General features: G+C 40.4%; 1 protein-coding gene across 1 annotated transcript in view; it reads left to right on the top strand.

The window, feature by feature from the left end:
• Positions 1–5,765: 5,765 nt before the first annotated feature.
• The window catches only part of LOC141323267 (uncharacterized), a 42,052-nt gene continuing 23,465 nt past the window's right edge, over positions 5,766–24,352 (top strand). The window contains exons 1-3 of the mRNA XM_073833468.1: positions 5,766–5,814; positions 6,448–7,117; positions 7,193–7,328. Of these exons, the coding sequence (XP_073689569.1) occupies positions 5,766–5,814; positions 6,448–7,117; positions 7,193–7,328 (855 nt within the window). The remainder of the gene's footprint in view (positions 5,815–6,447; positions 7,118–7,192; positions 7,329–24,352) is intronic.

A 24,352-nucleotide genomic window follows, 5' to 3' on the forward strand; every position in this document is an offset into this window, starting at 1 on the left:
GATTCTATTAAACAAAAAGTTTACTATAAACTTCAAAATGTTAAAAAAATCTTGATTCTTCATGGCTGATTCTGATTGCCGATGTTTTACAAGAAAATGGGCTGATTCTGAAAGCCTTTTTTATATATTTATTTTATTGCCTAAGCAAGGGACAAGAATGAATGAAAATATGAGTACATAAACAAGATCTTTATTTGCTCTTTAATAGGTACAGCCATTTAAATTGGAGACAAACATTGCATTTAAAAAACAAAAATCAAGCATGATAGAGTTTTAGACCATTACAAAACATAATACTGCTCTCATATTAATAACAGTCTAGATATTTTATGTACTGAATTCGTGTGCATTGTGGAGTCGCTCTCTAAACACGGAGTATCAAAATTGCTTTTGCATCCGCGTGCGCGTTTGACTTTTGGTTTCGTTTTAACGACCGCGCCAAACTCTCAGCAGCGCTGTGCGTCCATTCTACAATACAAGAGATTACTTTAACAAAACCATTTGAAAGTGGGAGGACACAAACCGGATTTTGAAAAGTGGAAATTACACCCCTGCGTGAGTGGAACTCTGCCGCTGAGTTATCATCTGATGTGAATGTATGCAGCGGTGTACATTAGCCTATGTTGAGATAGAGGCGCCAGAGTAAACAGAATGATAATATAGAAAATATAGTATATTTCTTCAAAAGCCGATAGTAGAGACCTTATAACTGTCCACAATTTAAAAAAATCATCATATCACACACTAGGCTTGGGCGGTATCCAAATTTTGATACCGTCAAACCTCCTCCCTATTTTACCGCGGTATACGGTATTACTGTGAATAATTAAAAAAAATATGACGTAAGGCTCTGACAGCGTCACCAAACTGTTGGCTTGTGCCTAAACTGTTCAGAAACTGAGTACCAAACACTACTGAAACTTGCGACCATAGTTTATCCTCTTTCTCCTCCGCTGTCACATGATGACAACCACCATGGGCTCAATCATCACCCAAATCCGCAGCTTCAAATAAATTATCCGCTTGCCACCCACCCACACCTATATTTTTTTCTGATTTAGATAATCGCACCCGATTGTCATATTACACTTGTTGTAAATCTTAGTTTTGCATGATGAAATGGATGGAAATAATTAATTCATAAGGAATTAATCAATTGCAGCCTGCCGATTTTTACGTTCCGGAATTTGTTTTTAAAGATCCGGCATTAACAAGTGCATTAGATCGTGACAGTGCGTGCGTGCAGGAGACAGAGCAAGCGCAGGTTTATGTAGATGTATTTGCCAAACCCCTGACAATATCACGTCCATTGCTGACCAACAACACAGAAACAAGTCCAGAAAACGCTGTTCAGTCGATAGATGTCGAAACTATATCATTGCACAGGCTTCTGAAAAACAATAATATAAAAGACCAGTGGCACGTCAAACCTTTAGCCTTCACACAACCATTCGGCAAAATACACGGATAATGTGTCCCATGATTTGTTCCGTAATTGTTTGATTTGGTTCATTTAGTTCACACACATTTTTTTCGGAATCTTTGAGTGCTTCACACACAGTCTGTAAAGATCCCGTAAAGACAGGTGGCATTTGGATGTGAGATGAAATGTGACGCGTACGTTTCACTAAACTCACTAACCTGACAAACAATCTGTGCTTCAGCGCTGATAGTGAGGAGGTCCCTGATCGCTGATTCATTCCACTTTGCACATATATTTTTTTCGTCGTGAAGAGTCGCACGATAACGTGTATTGTCACTACAACACTGCCTTTATAAAGCAACAGTTACATAGCTTACTACATTCGGTGAAATAGAAAATACATTAATTATCACTCTGAAACTTCCTGTTGAGTATTACCAAGCCACAGCAGGCTACACCATACATGACTGTAGTTACCTTTGGTTGGCCTGTGCATCACTCAGAAAACAACAGGCCAATCAGAAGAGAGGCTAACGAATATTAATTAGACCGGCCAAAATCGATCTGTTCTTGACAGAGCTCCTAAAAGAGGAGCTGAAAAAATATTTTGACATGGATTTTGGCACTTAGACTGCAAATATATATTCCTAAGGACATCAACAACTAAAATAAACCTCCAGAAATGTGTACAATATGGGACCTTTAATAAAACCTCAGAAGAATTTTTCATCTGATGGTTGACTTTTTTACTAGCCTCTCTAAATTTGTTGAATTTTATCCCCTAGGAGACATAAAATTGGTATATAATAGTATATAAAGAATTGACATCAGTATATAGATTTTCTAGATTTAATTAATTGAATAGCAGACAATGTCTAGGTTACGTAGGTAACCCTTGTTCCCTGAAGGAGGGAAAGGAGACGTTACATATGGGATCTCGCTTGAGAGAACAATCATCTCTGAGCCTTATTCAAAAGGTCAGTGAACATGGGGGAGCGGTATCTGCGTGCCAAGCCACTCCCCCGTACATACGGGTATATAAGATGGCGGCACTCACACTCATTCAGGTTTTCACTGAGGAGTCGATCGAGCCAGCGTCAGCTCAACGCCAGGGGCGGGGCAGGGGAATGTAACATCTCCATTCCCTCCTTCAGGGAACGAGGGTAACCTACATAACCTAGACGTTTCCCTTCAGTCGAATCACTTTGACTTTACATATGGGAACAGACCCATGGAACAGGCCACGACCCTGACACCATGTAACGCACAACCCCACGTGCCGGCAGGTCTTTCCAGACGTGTCCGCAGGTGGCCATTGTATACGTAACCTTCCAAATGCCCTGAGGGCCAATAGAGGGGGCTCCACAGGTATGCCAGCTGTACTGAAGCAGAGGTTGGGGGGGCGGAGCACATGAGATCTTTACATGTGGAAATTAAGTTAATTCAATATATCCACAAGTTTTTAGGGATATATGGGGAAAACAGCTGCCTTCTGGCTGACTACTGGAAAATACTGAAACATATTGCCACAACCTGCAGGGTGAAGGAGACCTTGCAGGAGCACTGAAGGAACTACTCCGCATCTAGGCCTAACTGCGGGGTATGGAGGACCCAGGGTTCACCGTATCAGGGCTACATCCTGGAAAATAGTGCACGGATCCTTGTGGAATGGCACAGCAAGCCGACACCAGCTGTCCTCCCGCTCACCTGAAGGCCATATGTTAGGACACGGGATGAGACGGCCTCTACTCTAAGGTTATAAAACCTGGCGAAGGTATTCGTTGTTGCCCAGCCCACAGCTCTACAGATATCTGCTAGTGAGACGCCATGAGCTAACACATAGGATGAGGCAACACTCCGTGTGGAGTGGGCACGAACACCTAAGGGGCATGGCTGTCCCTGGTACAAATATGACAGGGAGTTGGCATCTACCACTCAATGAGCCAACCTCTGTTCGGAGACAGAATTTCCTTTCTGCTGACCTCCGAAGCAAATAAAGAGCTGCTTGGTGCTTCTGAAGTGTCGAGTGCCGTCTTCGTATATTCTCAGAGCGCGAACTGGACACAGTAGTGCAGAAGCTGGGTCTGCCTCCTCCTGGGGCAGAGCTTGCAGGTTCACCCCCTGATCGCGGAAAGGCGTGGTGGGAACCTAGGGCACATACCCGGGCCAGGGTCTCAGGATCACGTGAGAATCGCTGAGCCCAAACTCTAGGCACGTTTCGCTGACAGAGAAAGCTTGAAGGTCTCCTACCCTCTTAATGGAAGCCAAAGCTGTCAGGAGCGCTGTCTTAAGGGACAGCAATTTAAGCTCGACTGACTCAAGGGGCTCGAAGGGAGCTCCCCGCAGGCCCTGGAGGGCGACGGAGAGGTCCCAAGAGGGTACGAGGCGCGGTCTGGGAGGGTTAAGTCTCCTCGCACCTCTTAGGAACCTCACGATGAGTTGGTACTTACCAAGGGATGTTCCATCCACTGCATCGTGGTACACTGCGATAGCTGCAACGTACACTTTAGGAGTCGAAGGGGACAGCCTGCACTCCAACTTTTCCTGCAGGAAGGAAAGCACTACCGCAATCGTGCATCTCTGTGGGTCCTCTCCACGAAGGAACGAGGAACATTAGTCAACGAACAGACCCCATCTCAGTGTGTTAGACTATGCAAGGAGGCTTATTGGGGAATGGGGCGTACTTGAGCCCCGGACGTCAGCTGAGTGCCAGTGAAACTTTGAGAAAAGGCCACTGGCAATGGGAGGAATCGGGAAGGGCAAGCAAATATGGCTGGGCCTTGCCGAAATAGCTCCGAACCAGCTGGACTGTCACGGGGTGGAGTCGTCATCCCACAGGGTGGGTGGACTGCCGCCAGAGTGAGCTACAAGGAGTCAGTCGCCGAGACGGTTGGATTTGCGGATGCCTGTCTGCCGAAGAGCGGATTGGGGAGGGACTGGCCAAATGGAAGCACCTAGCACTGGGATGCTCGGCCCCCGAAAACAGGCTGCAGAAGGGATCTGTGCCAGGGAACAGTCGAAGCGTGAAAGCGGGTGCCCTTCAGGCCGATGGCTGCAACCCAGCCCTAGAGTAGGAAGCTTAGTCGTATGCACTTCGTCGAAAGCATCCTGACCGGCAGCCTGAGAAGGGACCGGATCAGAGCTCCATTTGGGATGGGTGTTAACCCACCACTCTTTCTGGGCACGTTGAAGTAAGGACTGTAAGACCCTAACTTCATCTCGGCTGGAGGGGCAGGCTGGATCGCGTCATTTGCCAGTAGGACTGAGACCTCCACAGGCATGACACCTCTGTGCCTGGGTGGACCCATGGTAAGCTGAATCACAAAACCGAGCCATACCGTCCATATCAACCACTGTAGGGGTATCAAGGGAGCGTTGACCAAAGAAGGAGACTGAACCCAGAAGGATGAACATCCTGAAGAAGAGTGTAACAGCACATAGCAGTGCTTACCTTCTTCCCTGGTTCTTGCGCTGGCGATACAGGACTACGAGTTCCGAGGAGTGTAAGTGCTGTTCAGGAAGGGAACTCAGGGCCGAAGCCCCAGAGATGAGGAAATTAGCTCTTTTTGTGAAAAAGTGTGTACCGTCGGCCCGAAGGGTTTTTCTGTCCCTGCGACGCGGGCGGCACCTCTCTCCCGCGGCCAGCTCTGCCCTCGGCAACGAGCAGGAGGAGGCTGGGCCACGGGCAGCGGGATGGAAGTTTCGCGGCAGGGCAAGATGTGTTTTATGGCCTCCGTCTGCTTTTGGACTGCCAAGAACTGCTGGGCAAAGTCCTCAACAGTGTCGCCGAATAGGGCACTCTGGGAGATGGGAGTGTCAAGAATGCATGCCTTGTCGACGTCTGCTATCAGTGCCAAAGACATCCGTAAATGACGCTCCTGGACCAGAGACGTGGACATTACCTGACCAAGGGATTGCGCTGTGACCTTTGTCACCCGTAGGGCGAAGTTGGTGGCAGCACGGAGTTCCGCTGGGCCGCCGAGATGTCCACCTTGCTCTCAGACTCTCCCTCTGATGCTGCAACAGACATCTCTTCCTCCTGTGGAGTGCCAAAGGAGATGCCCAACCCGGCGTGCGGGGAGGGTTACTGCTCTGGCATCTAGACGGGGCCTCGCTGAGGTGCAGAAGACAGCACGGCTTTTGGGGCCGGCGTCGCGTTCTGCACTGTGATCAGTAGATCCGCCTCGTCTCTCCCCACGGCGGCCGAAAAACATTGACGGTTCAACAGCCTGCTGCGCGATGACGTGGGGAGCCGCCTCGCGAACGAGCGGCGAGACTACAGCGTGACCATGGTCATGCGTTCGCAATGAACGCATGAACCATCCGAGAATGCTGCCTCAGCATGATCAAGGCCCAGACATGTGAGGCAGCGATCATGTCCATCCAGCGAGGTGAGGAAACTGCCGCAGCCGGAAGCACCCAGCGGAAAAGCCATTCTGAAAAGAACGTCTTACGGCCGTGAGAAAATTGTTCTTTTAGTCCCGGTCTGCCCAGGGAGGAAACCACGGCACACTGTCCACTCATTGGGGATTGCTTGCTGGACAGCAGGAGGCTTTTTGAGGCCGTGATAACGGCCCCCGGCAGGATCCTGCTGGCGGCTGCCGAGAAATCACTCTTTTAGATCTTTGCTCTTTTTCAATCGGCAACAAAACAGCAGGGAAAGAGCAGCAGGAACTTCAGTCTTCTACTGTTTGAAGGTTTGTAAGGCTCGAGCATAGAGACTGAATGAGTGTGCCTGCCGCCATCTTATGTACCCGTATGTACGGAGGAGTGGTTTGGCACGCAGATACCACTCGCCAATGTTCATTGGCCTTTTGAATAAGGCTCAGAGATGATTGGTCTTTTAAGCGAGATCCCATATGTAATGTCAAATTGATTCGACTGAAGGGGAACAGCCAGGATCAGGTTTGGACACTCTGGTATAGGATCTAGCATGTCTGCATTACATATCTACATGTTTTGATGTTAATTGCTTCGTGCCATTAAACTGGGGTTAACTTTTATCTTTTTGTTTTTCACCTTAGACCTAACAGCGCTGAAAGAGAAAAGGGAAGTACTGATTGAAACTGAAGAGAAATATCAGTATGAGAATCTTCATGATTTCATATCTGGAGAAAAACCTTTTTGTGAGTCTGAAATGACGTCCAAACAACAAAGTGCTCAAAAGACAGAAACTATGAGTAGTTTCATTTGTTGTCAGTGTGGAAAGAGTTTCAAACAACAAAGATACCTTAAAAGGCACAAGAGAATTCACACTGGTGAGAAGCCTTACACATGTAAACAGTGTGGGAAAAGTTTCACTCGTAAAGGATGCATTAACAGACACATGAGGTTTCACACTGGAGAGAAGCCTTACACATGCAAACTGTGTGGGAAGAGTTTCAAACAACAAGGTCACATTAAAATGCACATGAGAGTTCACACTGGAGAGAAGCCATACACATGCAAACAGTGTGGAAAAAGTTACACTCGGAAAGGCTGCCTTAACATTCACATGAGAATTCACACTGAAGAGAAACCTTACACATGCAAACAGTGTGGAAAGAGTTTCACTCGTAAAGGATGCCTTAACATTCACATGAGGATTCACACTGGAGAGAAACCTTACACATGCCAACAGTGTGGAAAGAGTTTCAGTCAACGAGGACAACTTGACATTCACATGAAAATTCACAATACAGAAAAGCCTTACAGATCCCCTCAGTCTGGAAAGAGTTTGAATGAAAGTGGAAACCTTAAAGTTCACCAGAGAATTCAGAGTCTTTTTACCTGCCAACAATGTGGAAAGAGTTTCACTCATAAAAGATACCTTAACATTCACATTAGAGTTCACACTGGAGAGAAGCCTTACACATGCAAACAGTGTGGAAAGAGTTTCAAACAAAAAGGAAGCCTTGACAGACACATGAAGATACACAATAAAGAGAAGCCAAACAGATCCCTGTAGCATGGACAGTGTTTCAGACATTTCCGGTCCTTGATTTGATAGGCCACAATCAAAGCTGTTGTAAATTACTCTACAAATATACACCTCTTTGTTTCTCGGCAACCACAATTAAAGTAAAGGTCAAAAGTTTATATTCCCCTTTCAGAATCTGCTTAATTTTCCCTTGTCAAAACAATCCTAAAGAATTTCAATAAGAATCCTATAAAGGGCTCCTACAATGCTATCAATTCTAATTCACATTTTGAAGCTATGTGTTGTGTCCATGCTACACTTTACAGTGTCAACTAGCTATATTGTGTTGGACTGAGCTTAATGCAAACATGCAAGAAATAATATGGACGATGGACAATGTGTTTGCTCTGTTTATGATTTAAGAACTTTTGTATATCATAAATTGAAGGGAGAGCTAACAGGAAGTGACTGTTTTTTTATTCAAGCACAATAAAGGACACTGTTAGCATTTTAACATCAGTGATTGGGTTTAATTTGCGTACATTAGTTACTAGCTCACTTCTACCACCAACATTGGCGGTTTTGTGAAAGGCTGTAATAATCATTTTTTGGAACCATTCCTAAAGGATTGTTTTAGAATTGTCTAAGAGCACTGTCTTATAGGACAAGGCATAATTAAGCTGTATGATAATTTCTACAGTGTTTTAATGGGGTCCGATTTCATCTTGAATTTTGAAGAATTCAATGCATCTATTACTAACCAATAGTTTTTGTGGTTTACTTTGTAGCGTAGCCATATAGGGGTATGTTTACTTATAGGATTGCTTGCTAATAAGAAGGCAGTGTCTATCATTTTTATTGCTTTAATTATGAGGGGAGCCATAGCCTTATGGTTAGAGAGTCAGACTTGCAACCCAAAAGTTGCAGGTTTGAGTTTCAGGCCCGGAAGGGATTGTAGCTAGGGGGAGTGAATGTACTCTCTCTCCACCCTCAATTCCACGACTGAGGTGAGTCCCTTAAGCAGTGCACCGAACCCCCAACTGCTCCCCGGGCGCCGCAGCAATAGCAATATGGCTGCCTACTGCTCCGTACGTGTGTTCACTACTGTGTGTGTGCGCTTGGATGGGTTAAATGCAGAGCACAAGTTCAGAGTATGGGTCACCATACTTGGCCTTACTTCACCTCCTTTTCTTTCCCTTCCTTTACCCATTGTGCTGTTATCTACCTATCATTTGTCTGTGTTTTTGCCCCAGAACTTTAATATTGTGAGATTTTGCTTGCACTCCGTCGTCACGTGACGTTGCGTCATCTGTGAGTCTTTTTGTGGAGTATACTTTATTGTTTTGGCATACTTACCATAAAGGACATTGAAACAACCAGCGCTTTGTGGTTTTGCACTCTTGGAAGATAAAGGACTACCGGTGAGACCAATATATACTGTACAGTTGGGACGCTGAGAGACTACACACACACCCACACTGCATTTAAATATTTAAAAACAAGTGTGAAGAATTTTGAATTATTGTGTGTAAACGATGACAACTGTCTTGCAGATTTGCTTAATTTTTTTACTTTCTTGTGTTTAGGGTTTTGCATCACAAGTTCATCACAGAGCTAATTGTGTCTAAGCGAGTAAGAATGTTTTTAAAGTTTTGCAAGAAGAGTACACGAGACACAACCTTCCTACATTTCAAATCTTTTTGTTGTTTTTTTCTTTTAAGAAATTGTGAAATTTAAAATGAATATGAACTTACTTTGTTTGCAGTATTCAAGATCTAAATACATTTAATCTCTTCTGTAATTATGACCAGTTTGTCCAGTTTTACAACAAATGCAATAAAACATTTGGTCTTTTGAATAAATATTTTTTTATTTAAGAGTTTAGAGTTAAAACAACAATGACCATTTGAACTAAACACAAAACTATAAGTGCAATTAAAATACATATTAAATAAAATTGTAAATGCCCTTATAATATTTTTCACATTTATAGATTTGAACCAATAAACTGAATGAACTGTTCTGCTATTACAGGAAGGGATAAAATGATACTACAGAAAGAACAAAGCCATAAATCAGTAAGCACACTGTAAAAACAATCTTTGCTGGCAAAACAAAACATATGCTGATGTTACTTATTGTATTTATCATTCTATTTTTAAAAAAGGAACACTTCACAAGACAGAACAAATCACAACACAAAATAACAATGCAAGTGAAAATAAGGATGACCTTAACACAGACAGCTGTAACCAAATGTTAGACCAAATTGAAGAACCAGAACAGATTGAGAGTACACATAAAGATCTGGAAGCAAACAGAGTGGAGGACAGAGGCAGTGATTCTGAAGCTGAAGATAAAGATGAATGGAGGGAGGCCACACCATGTCCAAGAAACTTCAAGATCTCAATTAAGATGGAGAACTGGGCTTAAAGAAAGCCACTGCCAGGGTCTACACAACTGAAAAAAACATGGAGATATATTTTTTATGATGACTTTTACAAAGATCAGCCTTTGTTGTGTCTTGTCTTTTAAATATCAGCACAGCAAATTTAAACACAGTAGGAAACGAAAGTTGCCTTCAGGGAGCCGTGCAGAGACCTTTAAAGGGGCAGGTGCTCAAAGTATAAAAAGGGCACCTGGAACAAGGCATTAAAGAGCCCCTCGGGTCCATCACCTCATTGTAGGCATCCAGTTACTTGCGTAACAAGTAACAATGTCATTAATAAGACATATAATGCATTATTCAAAGTTTTAATTGCATTTATGTTTAGTTCAGGACTCAAACAACAGAATTAGTCATAGATTTATCAATACAAAAGGGGCTCCTTAAATAGGGCTGTGCTCAAAACATCAGTACAGCAATACTGTACTGTATATTGTAACACATTCCTTGCTGATATACATATTATTACAGAGGCTTCTAGCAGCCAATGCTGTGAAGTAGAGCTTAGATCGGGCCCAAAAAATTAAACCCGATCCTACCCGAGCCCGTGCACCTTGTGTCCGAGCCCGACCCGGTCCGACACATTAACTGTAATTATGAGCCCGAGCCCGATTTAAACCCGACTATTTTTTAATACGTGAGCCGTTACACCAGACGTTCTCAATTACAATTCTTAGTTGTTTGAACTACAGAAATTAGTTTAGATATAGCTTATTGAAAAATGCAACAAGGACAAAACATGTAAACTGCATTGTTTGTTTATTCAGAATGGATCGCAAATAGATCCGAATGAAAGAAAAAAATAGCCTAAAAAAAACGTGAACAATGATAAACACAGAAAATGAATAAGTAATTAACTTCGGATGGCATATTTAATACATATAAGTTTTAGAATATTTTTTAAACAAAATAAATATTTTAAAGCCTATTATAAAACGTAGCACTTAATGCACTTCACAAAGCCGACACATATGTTGTCACTGCCCACGACTTGTTGAAAATGTTTCCATATCTCCGATTTCCTCCAAACTTGCTCAAAGTTAATTCCCCCGTTTTAATTTTTGTCTGTACGTCTTCAAGCTCCATGTTGCACTTAAGCTATACACATACACAGTTCAGCACAGCTGGCCCGGTGTTATGTGTGCCAGTGGAGAAGTCGCGGGAGCTAGAGCGTTGCTGCGCATGACATGCGTTGCGCAACTTTGTACACGTCACGTTTGGCTCAGGCCGTCTTTGCTAAAATATTCGTATAATATTTTTAATTATAGCATAGCTCTCCACACAATTATCCTAATTAAGTAATGATTAAAAAAAATAAAAAATAAAACACACACAAATGCTTGATCATGGCCCCGCCCTACCCGGCCCGGCCCGGCCCGAAGATAGTGGCAGGAAATATCGGCCCGACCCGGCCCACGGGTCGGGTCGGGTCAAGTCCGGGCTCGGGCTCGGGCAGAGAATCTAAACTCTACTGTGAAGCAGTTTTGAGAAAGAAACAGAACATAAAAGACCATTTTAATGTTTAAAAGATTAAAAATATTTTCTTTGGACCTATTCATTTTGATTCATTTCATTTCATTTACCTTTATTTAACCAGGAATAAAAACTCACTGAGATTAAAATCTCTTTTCCAGGAGTGTCCTGGCCAAGGTAGGCAGCCATTTAACAACAGAGTTGCAACAGACATTACAAAGAAAACAACTAACACATTAAAAACAATCACACACAGTTTGGTTTCTCTCTAAATTACACAATAAAGACTTAAAATTATTATACGACACCAAGTTCTGTAATTTTATCTCCTTTTGGAGAAGATTCCAGTCTGAAGTGGCGGCATATTTAAAAGAAGTTTTACCAAGTTCAGTCCTGACAAAAGGCACACACAGATTGTAATTTGATTGAGAACGTAGTGAGTAACTTTTAAACGAAGTCTTAGATTAGAAATTGTTGTGTATTAAATTGTCAAACCTAAAGATTTTCTTCTCTCTGTTAAACACACAATTGTATTGTAAGATTGTAGACAACAGGCTTCAAAACACTTTGGGCTCACATACCTTACAGGGAGCAGCTAATTTTGAGGGTTGCTGGGGATGTGCTGTTGATACTGCAGAGTATAGAAATAATACAAACATGGAACATACATTAGCTGATTAAACATTTGTTATGTGACCATGACAAGGTGTAAAGATTAGTGACAATATGTGGAACTGACTCACTTTGACTGACCTGCTGTAGTTTCTGCCAAGGGTGACTGCTGGAAAAAATAAGAGAGAGATGCCAGGTTGCATGCACACCAAGAGCTACAGGTAAAGAAAAGAAGATACCAAATTAAAAAAAGGTTTTTAAACCTGGGAATGAAACATTAATAATGGTAAGGATGAGGGTGGCCATGGCAGCGGTAAGAGTTGGACAGACAAATCTATATACTGTAGACAGAGGTATGTGTGTGTGTTGCTTCCTTGTGACTGCAGTATACAACATTTTTAACACGATTTCTTATATTGCATTATGTCTCTGTAATAAGTTGGATTTTGATTGATTTTATGCCAGAAAATAAAATAAAAAACTAAAAAGTATGTGTGTGTTTGCTTATTCTGTTGGCAGATGGAGCATTATTCTTACTAATACCTGTTGTATGTGTTTTATAACAGCAATTTCCTGTTGGTCTTGTCCCTAAAAATGTCTGTGACATCACTGACGTTGATTGGTATATCTTTCTCAATGGTCAACAGAAGTAGCTCTGACAATCTCTCCTCTTTGCAAAGGCTGCGAAGTTTGTTTTTTACCAGCTTCAGTTTTGAGAAGGAACGTTCCACAGTTGCTGTTGAAACTGGAAGTGTGCCATATGTCTTTAGCAGCTCTGTCATGTTGGGAAAAACTAGATGTGCATTGTTTTCCTTGATCACTGAAAGAATAGATGACACATTAACTGGTAGTGGGCACGAGTATGAAGTATGGAAGACCTTCAGTTCAGTCTGCAATTTGTCTTCCTCTTCGATGTTGTAAAACTGGCAGAGTTTCTTCACAGCTTGGAGTGCTGCCATTGGAATGCTTGCTGTTTTCCAGTTCTCTGGCACTGTCAGGCAATGAAGGGCATGCAAGATTTCCCATGTAGAACTATCTCCTCCCTTAAAACGTCTGTGAAGCTCTTGAATCATTGTGTCCAAAAACACAAAACACACTTTAACACGGTAGTAGTCCTGCAAAGTTCTAAAAGGATGGTCAGTTGTAGCTGATGTGGCAGCAAACTTGAACTTCTCTGGCACTTTTCTCTTCCTAGCTTGTCCAGGCACCTCGGATGGAGGATCGAGTCCCACTGATGCAGCTGTCTCTGTAGCCTGTTTATAAATGTTCTCAAACTCTTCTTCTGTTCTGCTGTAGGCCAGCCTCTTTAAAACACCATCAACAATGCTGTATGCTGCAGCTAGATCCATGTCTTTCTGCTGCAATGCATCAGATGCAACAGCAGTTACCTGGAAGACTGGACAGGTGATCTCCAGACACAAGAAGAACTCAAAATTGATGCTTTTTAGAAGGATCATTGCATCACCAGCTGAGGAGTCTGGGGGATCTTGCTGAATCATTTCCTCAAGAAACTGCATGACAGATGGGAGGACCTTCACCAAAGTTTTAAGTGCTCGTTCTCTACAGGCCCAACGAGTATCTGACAATTTCTGTAGCTCCAGTGGACGTTGATCGGGGTGCTTCCTTTTCTGCATTTCAATGAATGCAGAGTGCCGTTTCGATGAGTTGGCCATAAAAGTGTAAAGTTTTTCAACTAAATTGAAAAAAGTTAACAAAACAGATGTTAGACTTTGCACTTTCCACCAATACCAGGTTTAGGCAGTGTGCCTGACAGTGCACATATAACGCCTTTGGATTTTGTTTTAGGATTCTGGACTGCAGTCCTTTATAGCACCCACTCATGTTTGCAGCCCCATCATAACCTTGACCCCGGATGTTTTCTATTTTCAGGTCATTTTCTTCCAGTAGAGTCATCACAAGGTTTTCAAGAGCATCTCCACTTGTTGAAATCACGTTGCACACCTGAATGAATCTTTCCTTTATTTCCATGTTGTGGACATATCTTACAACAAAGGAAACCTGTTCAGTGTGGGACACATCTGTTGTTTCATCCATAAGTATAGAAAAGATTTTGCTCTCTTCAATTTCTTTTTTGATGACATGTTTTACATATATGGCCAAAGCTTTGATCAAGTCATTCTGTGTTCTGTTGGAGAGGAGCGAGACAAGAGGTCTTTTTTGTGTTTCCTGCTTCTCTCTTATGGCATCAAGGTGTAATTTAATAACGCTGTCATACTTACTGAACAACTGCACTAACTCTAAGAAATTTCCTTGATTTTGGCTTAGTGAAGTCTCATTATCTCCCCTAAAAGACATACCCTGTCTTGCCAGGAAAAGTGTGATGGCAATCAAACGAGACAACACTTCTCGGTTCCTCTCCCTCTCTTTGTCTTTTGCAGCTTGCAACTCATGATCACCTACTTCAAAAGCTGCCTCCAGTAATTTTTTTTTGAATAAGTTCCACCTCACCATACCACACATGTGAGACTCTGAGGCACTGTGCTCTTTAATTTTTTCTAAAGCCTTCCTCCAGCGATTTAACCCTGCAGTTTTCCAGTTTGTGTGACTCTTGTTTTGTCCATCATTCATAAAAACACGGCAACTGAAACAAAACATGGCATCAGTACTAGGAGAATGTTCTAGCCATGGGTTATTTTCATACCACTTCTTCTGAAATGACCGTCCCTCTACATTTTTTGGAAACGATAGTACTGGTTGGCAGGGTCCAATGTTATCACACATTTGAATGAATGTCTCATCGTATTTGATATTGAATTTTAGGACATGGGCAGGATCAGTCGGGTGTTTTAATCCTAGTAGGTGTGAGAAAAACCCCTCTCTGGCTTCTGTCTCCTTCTCCTGGCTTGCTTCATCCTGCACTGTTTCTGTTGCTTGTGCCTCAACATTTCCCTCTTTCTCTACAGCCTCTGCCTCCTGACTTGCTGTTCCTTGCACTGTTTCTGTTGCTTGTGCCTCAACATTTCCCTCTTTCTCTACAGCCTCTGCCTCCTGACTTGCTGTTCCTTGCACTGTTTCTGTTGCTTGTGCCTCAACATTTCTCTCTTTCTCTACAGCATCTGCCTCCTGACTTGCTGTTCCTTGCACTGTTTCTGTTGCTTGTGCCTCAACATTTCTCTCTTTCTCTACAGCATCTGCCTCCTGACTTGCTGTTCCTTGCACTGTTTCTGTTGCTTGTGCCTCAACATTTCCCTCTTTCTCTACAGCCTCTGCCTCCTGACTTGCTGTTCCTTGCACTGTTTCTGTTGCTTGTGCCTCAACATTTCTCTCTTTCTCTACAGCCTCTGCCTCCTGACTTGCTGTTCCTTGCACTGTTTCTGTTGCTTGTGCTTCAACATTTCCCTCTTTCTCTACAGCCTCTGCCTCCTGACTTGCTGTTCCTTGCACTGTTTCTGTTGCTTGTGCCTCAACATTTCTCTCTTTCTCTACAGCATCTGCCTCCTGACTTGCTGTTCCTTGCACTGTTTCTGTTGCTTGTGCCTCAACATTTCCCTCTTTCTCTACAGCCTCTGCCTCCTGACTTGCTGTTCCTTGCACTGTTTCTGTTGCTTGTGCCTCAACATTTCTCTCTTTCTCTACAGCCTCTGCCTCCTGACTTGCTGTTCCTTGCACTGTTTCTGTTGCTTGTGCTTCAACATTTCCCTCTTTCTCTACAGCCTCTGCCTCCTGACTTGCTGTTCCTTGCACTGTTTCTGTTGCTTGTGCCTCAACATTTCTCTCTTTCTCTACAGCATCTGCCTCCTGACTTGCTGTTCCTTGCACTGTTTCTGTTGCTTGTGCTTCAACATTTCCCTCTTTCTCTACAGCCTCTGCCTCCTGACTTGCTGTTCCTTGCACTGTTTCTGTTGCTTGTGCCTCAACATTTCTCTCTTTCTCTACAGCATCTGCCTCCTGACTTGCTGTTCCTTGCACTGTTTCTGTTGCTTGTGCCTCAACATTTCTCTCTTTCTCTACAGCATCTGCCTCCTGACTTGCTGTTCCTTGCACTGTTTCTGTTGCTTGTGCTTCAACATTTCCCTCTTTCTCTACAGCCTCTGCCTCCTGACTTGCTGTTCCTTGCACTGTTTCTGTTGCTTGTGCTTCAACATTTCCCTCTTTCTCTACAGCCTCTGCCTCCTGACTTGCTGTTCCTTGCACTGTTTCTGTTGCTTGTGCCTCAACATTTCTCTCTTTCTCTACAGCATCTGCCTCCTGACTTGCTGTTCCTTGCACTGTTTCTGTTGCTTGTGCCTCAACATTTCTCTCTTTCTCTACAGCATCTGCCTCCTGACTTGCTGTTCCTTGCACTGTTTCTGTTGCTTGTGCTTCAACATTTCCCTCTTTCTCTACAGCCTCTGCCTCCTGACTTGCTGTTCCTTGCACTGTTTCTGTTGCTTGTGCTTCAACATTTCCCTCTTTCTCTACAGCCTCTGCCTCCTGACTTGCTGTTCCTTGCACTGTTTCTGTTGCTTGTGCCTCAACATTTCTCTCTTTCTCTACAGCCTCTGCCTCCTGACTTGCTGTTCCTTGCACTGTTTTTGTCTCTTGCGCCTCAACATTTTCCTCTTTCTCTACAGCCTCTGCCTCTATCTCATCATCTGATCTACTTTCCACTGTCTGTCCATCTAGGAACAAAGCACAATTTACTACTTTAGCAATAATCTGCTTTTTAACCATCACCATCACTCTTGCACCTAATCAATACTAAATCTGCCTTACTGTATTGACACAAAACATAATATAACTTAAATACTGCAATGTAGTAATTATTATTAAGTTGGCTTGGGAAAGCCAACTTACTGAAATCCTATTTAAACTTATTATTATTCTTATTTTTTTTACCGAAAAATATTTAGACACTATCTCCTCCTAGACCGTTCAAGCTACATACTCCAAACTCGGGTCAGATCTTCATACTGTTCAGACTTAGTGTGCTATATCTTTTCAGACTGTTTTGAGTTATGGTTTTCTTAAAAATTAATTTTAAAAATCATAAAAAGGTCCCATAGACTTTCATTGACCAAAAGTCCATGTCTGTTTGAACTGTGTTTAATGTAAACTGCTAGAAGCCATTGATACTCAATTAAGCTTTAAGCTATCTATCTATCTATCTATCTATCTATCTATCTATCTATCTATCTATCTATCTATCTATCTATCTATCTATCTATCTTCAAACCTTATCTATCTATCTATCTATCTATCTTCAAACCTTATCTATCTATCTATCTATCTTCAAACCTTATCTATCTATTTATCTATCTATCTATCTATCTTCAAACCTTATCTATCTATCTATCTATCTATCTATCTATCTATCTATCTATCTATCTTCAAACCTTATCTATCTATCTATCTATCTATCTATCTATCTTCAAACCTTATCTATCTATCTATCTATCTATCTATCTATCTATCTTCAAACCTTATCTATCTATTTATCTATCTATCTATCTATCTATCTATCTTCAAACCTTATCTATCTATCTATCTATCTATCTATCTATCTATCTATCTATCTATCTATCTATCTATCTATCTATCTTCAAACCTTATCTATCTATTTATCTATCTATCTATCTATCTATCTATCTATCTATCTATCTATCTATCTATCTTCAAACCTTATCTATCTATTTATCTATCTATTTATCTATCTATCTATCTATCTATCTATCTATCTATCTATCTATCTATCTATCTATCTATCTATCTATCTATCTATCTTCAAACCTTATCTATCTATCTATCTATCTATCTATCTATCTATCTATCTTCAAACCTTATCTATCTATCTATCTATCTATCTATCTATCTATCTATCTATCTATCTATCTTTAAACCTTATCTATCTATCTATCTATCTATCTATCTATCTATCTATCTATCTATCTATCTTCAAACCTTATCTATCTATTTATCTATCTATCTATCTATCTATCTATCTATCTATCTATCTTCAAACCTTATCTATCTATTTATCTATCTATTTATCTATCTATCTATCTATCTATCTATCTATCCATCTATCTTCAAACCTTATCTATCTATCTATCTATCTATCTATCTTCAAACCTTATCTATCTATCTATCTATCTATCTATCTTCAAACCTTATCTATCTATCTATCTATCTATCTATCTATCTATCTATCTATCTATCTATCTATCTTCAAACCTTATCTATCTATCTATCTATCTATCTTTAAACCTTATCTATCTATCTATCTATCTATCTATCTATCTATCTATCTATCTATCTATCTTCAAACCTTATCTATCTATTTATCTATCTATCTATCTATCTATCTATCTATCTATCTATCTTCAAACCTTATCTATCTATTTATCTATCTATTTATCTATCTATCTATCTATCTATCCATCTATCTTCAAACCTTATCTATCTATCTATCTATCTATCTATCTATCTATCTATCTATCTATCTTCAAACCTTATCTATCTATCTATCTATCTATCTATCTATCTTCAAACCTTATCTATCTATCTATCTATCTATCTATCTATCTATCTATCTTCAAACCTTATCTATCTATCTATCTATCTATCTATCTATCTTCAAACCTTATCTATCTATCTATCTATCTATCTATCTATCTATCTATCTATCTATCTATCTTCAAACCTTATCTATCTATCTATCTATCTATCTATCTATCTATCTATCTATCTTCAAACCTTTATCTATCTGTCTATCTATCTATCTATCTATCTGCTAAAATCATGCTAGCGACTTGCTAGTCGTGCTAAAATCATGTTAGCGACTTGCTAGTAATGCTAAAATCATGCTAGCGACTTGCTAGTCATGCTAAAATCATGCTAGCGACTTGCTAGTCTTGCTAAATAATGCTAAAATCATGCTAGCGATTTGCTAGTCATGCTAAAATAATGCTAGCGACTTGCTAGTCTTGCTAAAATAATGCTAAAATCATGCTAACGACTTGCTAGTAATGCTAAAATCATGCTAGCGACTTGCTAGTCATGCTAAAATCAGGCTAGCGACTTGCTAGTCATGTTTAAAATCATGCTAGCGACTTGCTAGTCTTGCTAAAATCATGCTAGCGACTTGCTAGTCATGCTAAAAAATGATAAAATCATGCTAGCGACTTGCTAGTCATGTTAAAATCATGCTAGCGACTTGCTAGTCATGCTAAAATCAGGCTAGCGACTTGCTAGTCATGTTTAAAATCATGCTAGCGACTTGTTAGTCTTGCTAAAATCATGCTAGCGACTTGCTAGTCATGTTAAAATCATGCTATCGACTTGCTAGTCATGCTAGAATCATGCTAGCGACTTTGCTAGTCATGCTAAAATAATGCTAAAATCATGCTAGCGACTTGCTAGTCATGCTAAAATCATGCTAGCGACTTGCTAGTCTTGCTAAAATCATGCTAGCGACTTGCTAGTCATGCTAGAATCATGCTAGCGACTTGCTAGTCATGCTAAAATCATGCTAGCGACTTGCTAGTCATGCTAAAATCATGCTAGCGACTTGCTAGTCATGTTAAAATAATGCTAACGACTTGCTAGTCATGCTAAAAAATGATAAAATCATGCTAGCGACTTGCTAGTCATGTTAAAATCATGCTAGCGACTTGCTAGTCTTGCTAAAATCAGGCTAGCGACTTGCTAGTCATGTTTAAAATCATGCTAGCGACTTGCTAGTCTTGCTAAAATCATGCTAGCGACTTGTTAGTCATGCTAAAATCATGCTAGCGACTTGCTAGTCATGCTAGAATCATGCTAGCGACTTTGTTAGTCATGCTAAAATAATGCTAAAATCATGCTAGCGACTTGCTAGTAATGCTAAAATCATGCTAGCGACTTGCTAGTCGTGCTAAAATCATGCTAGCGACTTGCTAGTCATGCTAAAATCATGCTAGCGACTTGCTAGTCATGCTAAAATCATGCTAACGACTTACTAGTCATGCTAAAATCAGGCTAGCGACTTGCTAGTCATGTTTAAAATCATGCTAGCGACTTGCTAGTCTTGCTAAAATCATGCTAGCGACTTGCTAGTCATGCTAGAATCATGCTAGCGACTTTGCTAGTCATGCTAAAATAATGCTAAAATCATGCTAGCGACTTGCTAGTAATGCTAAAATCATGCTAGCGACTTGCTAGTCTTGCTAAAATCATGCTAGCGACTTGTTAGTCATGCTAAAATCATGCTAGCGACTTGCTAGTCATGCTAAAATCATGCTAGCGACTTACTAGTCATGCTAAAATCAGGCTAGCGACTTGCTAGTCATGTTTAAAATCATGCTAGCGACTTGCTAGTCTTGCTAAAATCATGCTAGCGACTTGCTAGTCATGCTAGAATCATGCTAGCGACTTTGCTAGTCATGCTAAAATAATGCTAAAATCATGCTAGCGACTTGCTAGTAATGCTAAAATCATGCTAGCGACTTGCTAGTCGTGCTAAAATCATGCTAGCGACTTGCTAGTCATGCTAAAATCATGCTAGCGACTTGCTAGTCATGCTAAAATCATGCTAGCAACTTGCTAGTCTTGATAAAATCATGCTAGCGACTTGCTAGTCATGCTAAAATCATGCTAGCGACTTACTAGTCATGCTAAAATCAGGCTAGCGACTTGCTAGTCATGTTTAAAATCATGCTAGCGACTTCCTAGTCTTGCTAAAATCATGCTAGCGACTTGCTAGTCATGCTAAAATCATGCTAGCGACTTGCTAGTCATGCTAGAATCATGCTAGCGACTTTGTTAGTCATGCTAAAATAATGCTAAAATCATGCTAGTGACTTGCTAGTAATGCTAAAATCATGCTAGCGACTTGCTAGTCGTGCTAAAATCATGCTAGCGACTTGCTAGTCATGCTAAAATCATGCTAGCGACTTACTAGTCATGCTAAAATCAGGCTAGCGACTTGCTAGTCATGTTTAAAATCATGCTAGCGACTTGCTAGTCTTGCTAAAATCATGCTAGCGACTTGCTAGTCATGCTAGAATCATGCTTGCGACTTTGCTAGTCATGCTAAAATAATGCTAAAATCATGCTAGCGACTTGCTAGTAATGCTAAAATCATGCTAGCGACTTGCTAGTCTTGCTAAAATCATGCTAGCGACTTGCTAGTCATGCTAAAATCATGCTAGCGACTTGCTAGTCATGGTAGAATCATGCTAGCGACTTTGTTAGTCATGCTAAAATAATGCTAAAATCATGCTAGCGACTTGCTAGTAATGCTAAAATCATGCTAGCGACTTGCTAGTCGTGCTAAAATCATGCTAGCGACTTGCTAGTCATGCTAAAATCATGCTAGCGACTTGCTAGTCATGCTAAAATCATGCTAGCGACTTACTAGTCATGCTAAAATCAGGCTAGCGACTTGCTAGTCATGTTTAAAATCATGCTAGCGACTTGCTAGTCTTGCTAAAATCATGCTAGCGACTTGCTAGTCATGCTAGAATCATGCTAGCGACTTTGCTAGTCATGCTAAAATAATGCTAAAATCATGCTAACGACTTGCTAGTAATGCTAAAATCATGCTAGCGACTTACTAGTCATGCTAAAATCAGGCTAGCGACTTGCTAGTCATGTTTAAAATCATGCTAGCGACTTGCTAGTCTTGCTAAAATCATGCTAGCGACTTGCTAGTCATGCTAGAATCATGCTAGCGACTTTGCTAGTCATGCTAAAATAATGCTAAAATCATGCTAGCGACTTGCCAGTAATGCTAAAATCATGCTAGCGACTTGCTAGTCGTGGTAAAATCATGCTAGCGACTTGCTAGTCATGCTAAAATCATGCTAGCGACTTGCTAGTCATGCTAAAATCATGCTAGCAACTTGCTAGTCTTGATAAAATCATGCTAGCGACTTACTAGTCATGCTAGAATCATGTTAGCGACTTTGCTAGTCATGCTAAAATAATGCTAAAATCATGCTAACGACTTGCTAGTCGTGCTAAAATCATGCTAGCGACTTGCTAGTCGTGCTAAAATCATGCTAGCGACTTGCTAGTCATGCTAAAAATCATGTTAGCGACTTGCTAGTCTTGCTTAAATAATGCTAGCGACTTGCTAGTCTTGCTAAAATCATGCTAGCGACTTGCTAGTCATGCTAATATCATGCTAGCGACTTGCTAGTCATGCTAGAATCATGCTAGCGACTTTGCTAGTCATGCTAAAATAATGCTAAAATCATGCTAGCGACTTGCTAGTCGTGCTAAAATCATGCTAGCGACTTGATAGTCATGCTAAAATCATGCTAGCGACTTGTTAGTCATGCTAAAAATCATGTTAACGACTTGCAAGTCTTGCTTAAATAATGCTAGCAACCGCATAGCAACCACATAGCAACACCTTAGCAACCACCCTGGGTACCTTAGCAACAGCATAGCAACACCTTAGCATCTATTCACATTCAAACTATTTATATCTTCTAACTATTTATATCTATAAATCTATCTATTTTCAAACTATTTATATCTATCTAGCCTATCTATCTTCAAACTTTATTAATCAAACTAAAACTATTTCAAACTGAAAACCTTTAAACTTTCTTTAAACTAAAAGCTTTTAAAACTACTTAAAACTTATTGGCTAGGCTTTCTCAAGCCAACTTAAAGTTTGCTAACAAACTTTTTATCTAGTTCCCATTACTGTTGTAATAGTTGTTGTTGTCTAAAATTGAATACTTTTGCAAAAGGTTGGCTATTGTACATGCGTTATTCTTACCTGTAGTGGTTTTCTTACACCAGCTGGATAGGGATCCACTACCTTTTGCTGCCTCAAGCAGCTCCTTCTTTTTTTTGTTTTATTCTCCTCTCTTTACTGGGCATCTTTGCACTGCAGAATAAACACATATATTATTTATTTTATATCAGCATTGGCATTTATTTCTAGATGGATATTATTAAGTTTACAGACCATAGTGTTTCGTTCTGTTGTTTCAGAAAAATTATCTTTGTCATACTAAAAATATAAATGTATTCCAATCTTGCTCTGAAATATATATATTTTTTTAAATCATAATGACATTAAAGTAGCATTGATAAGTATAATTAGGCGGTTAAAAAAATCTGAATAAGCATTCTTACAAACGTTTTAGAAGTGCTGTGATAATTATTTTGAAGGAACTCTACATTGTTTAAATAAACATGTAGTAGTAATAATAATCCGAATACTTAGACACATTACATAAAAAAAGACCAGACCCAAGATGCCCATAAAGTCCTTTTCTCCCCGAAAATACAAAAACGATTCTCGAAGTGAAAATGCACTTTTGTTTACATGATGACATTAACATTATCGGCATCTATTTCAGAGCAGACTACACATGCACAAACTATATATAAAAAAAGTATAAATACTCGTGCATACTCTCTTTTCTTCATGTCATTCTTATAATAATAACAAGTAACGTTAAATCTGGTGAAAACACCACTTACCAGCAGCCACGAACGGTGTTTATCCTTTGCGTTGTAAAAGTGATCTGATCGTCCTGAACTTCCGGGTGGGGCCACCTCTGGCCAAATATTTATAATGGACCCAGCAGGAAAACATGAGCAGGATGACAGTAATCATGCTGAAACCAGATTGAGGTAAAATTATTCTTCTACTTAGTTACAAGGCAAGCAATTATGGCAACAAATTAAAAACGATTAACAAAAGCATATTACCTATGTGTTATATTTATCATAAAGGCAGTACTTTAAGATGAGGCTCGCTTGTGAAAGCAAAAACGACTGGGCGGATGTGAAGTGGAAAGGAGGGATAATAAAACACACCAGACAGCAGTACAGGTATTTTGTTTCAATTTTGTAAACAAGAAAATGTTTATTTGCATAGTTAATTCCTGAAATGGTGGAAAATTTATGGAAAACTTATTACATATTGATATAAATATTTTTAGATGGCAAAAGTGATGGTTAAAAAATTACCACAAATACCTAAACCACTCAACATCCCACCTTCTCTGATACATATGGAGCAAATCAGAAAGGAGATGGCAGAGGAAATTGTACCATCCTCAGGTGGTGAACTAAATGACATCATGTCATAACTTTCTGTTATCTGTGACCCTATTTTAATATATCTGAACATTTTTAGTTTTCAGAAAGAGCCACTGTTGTGCTCTTTGTGCTTGCACAAAACCTGCTGGAGGTGGTTTGACTACTGATTGGGTATGTACTCTCATCTTACAAAAAAAGAGTGTGAAATATATACAGCAGAATATAAAAAGGTGAACGTACAATTGTGGTCAAAAGTTTACATACACTTTGCATAATCTGGACAAACTTGACAATTGAATAAAAATAAAAGAAATTTGGAAACTTCTGGTGGACTACCGTGAACACAACAAATGTTAACATATACTTCACAACACACTAATATATATATATTAGTCATTCTAGAATTGCGGGTACATTTCAAATTGAAAAAGAAGACAAAAATAGGATTTTCTTTTTATGTTAAACTTCTTTATTTTCATAGAACACACTTTAAATGTAATATTTTCAA

This window comes from Garra rufa, chromosome 1 (assembly GCF_049309525.1).
Source record: "Garra rufa chromosome 1, GarRuf1.0, whole genome shotgun sequence".
Classification (NCBI taxonomy): Eukaryota; Metazoa; Chordata; class Actinopteri; order Cypriniformes; family Cyprinidae; genus Garra; species Garra rufa.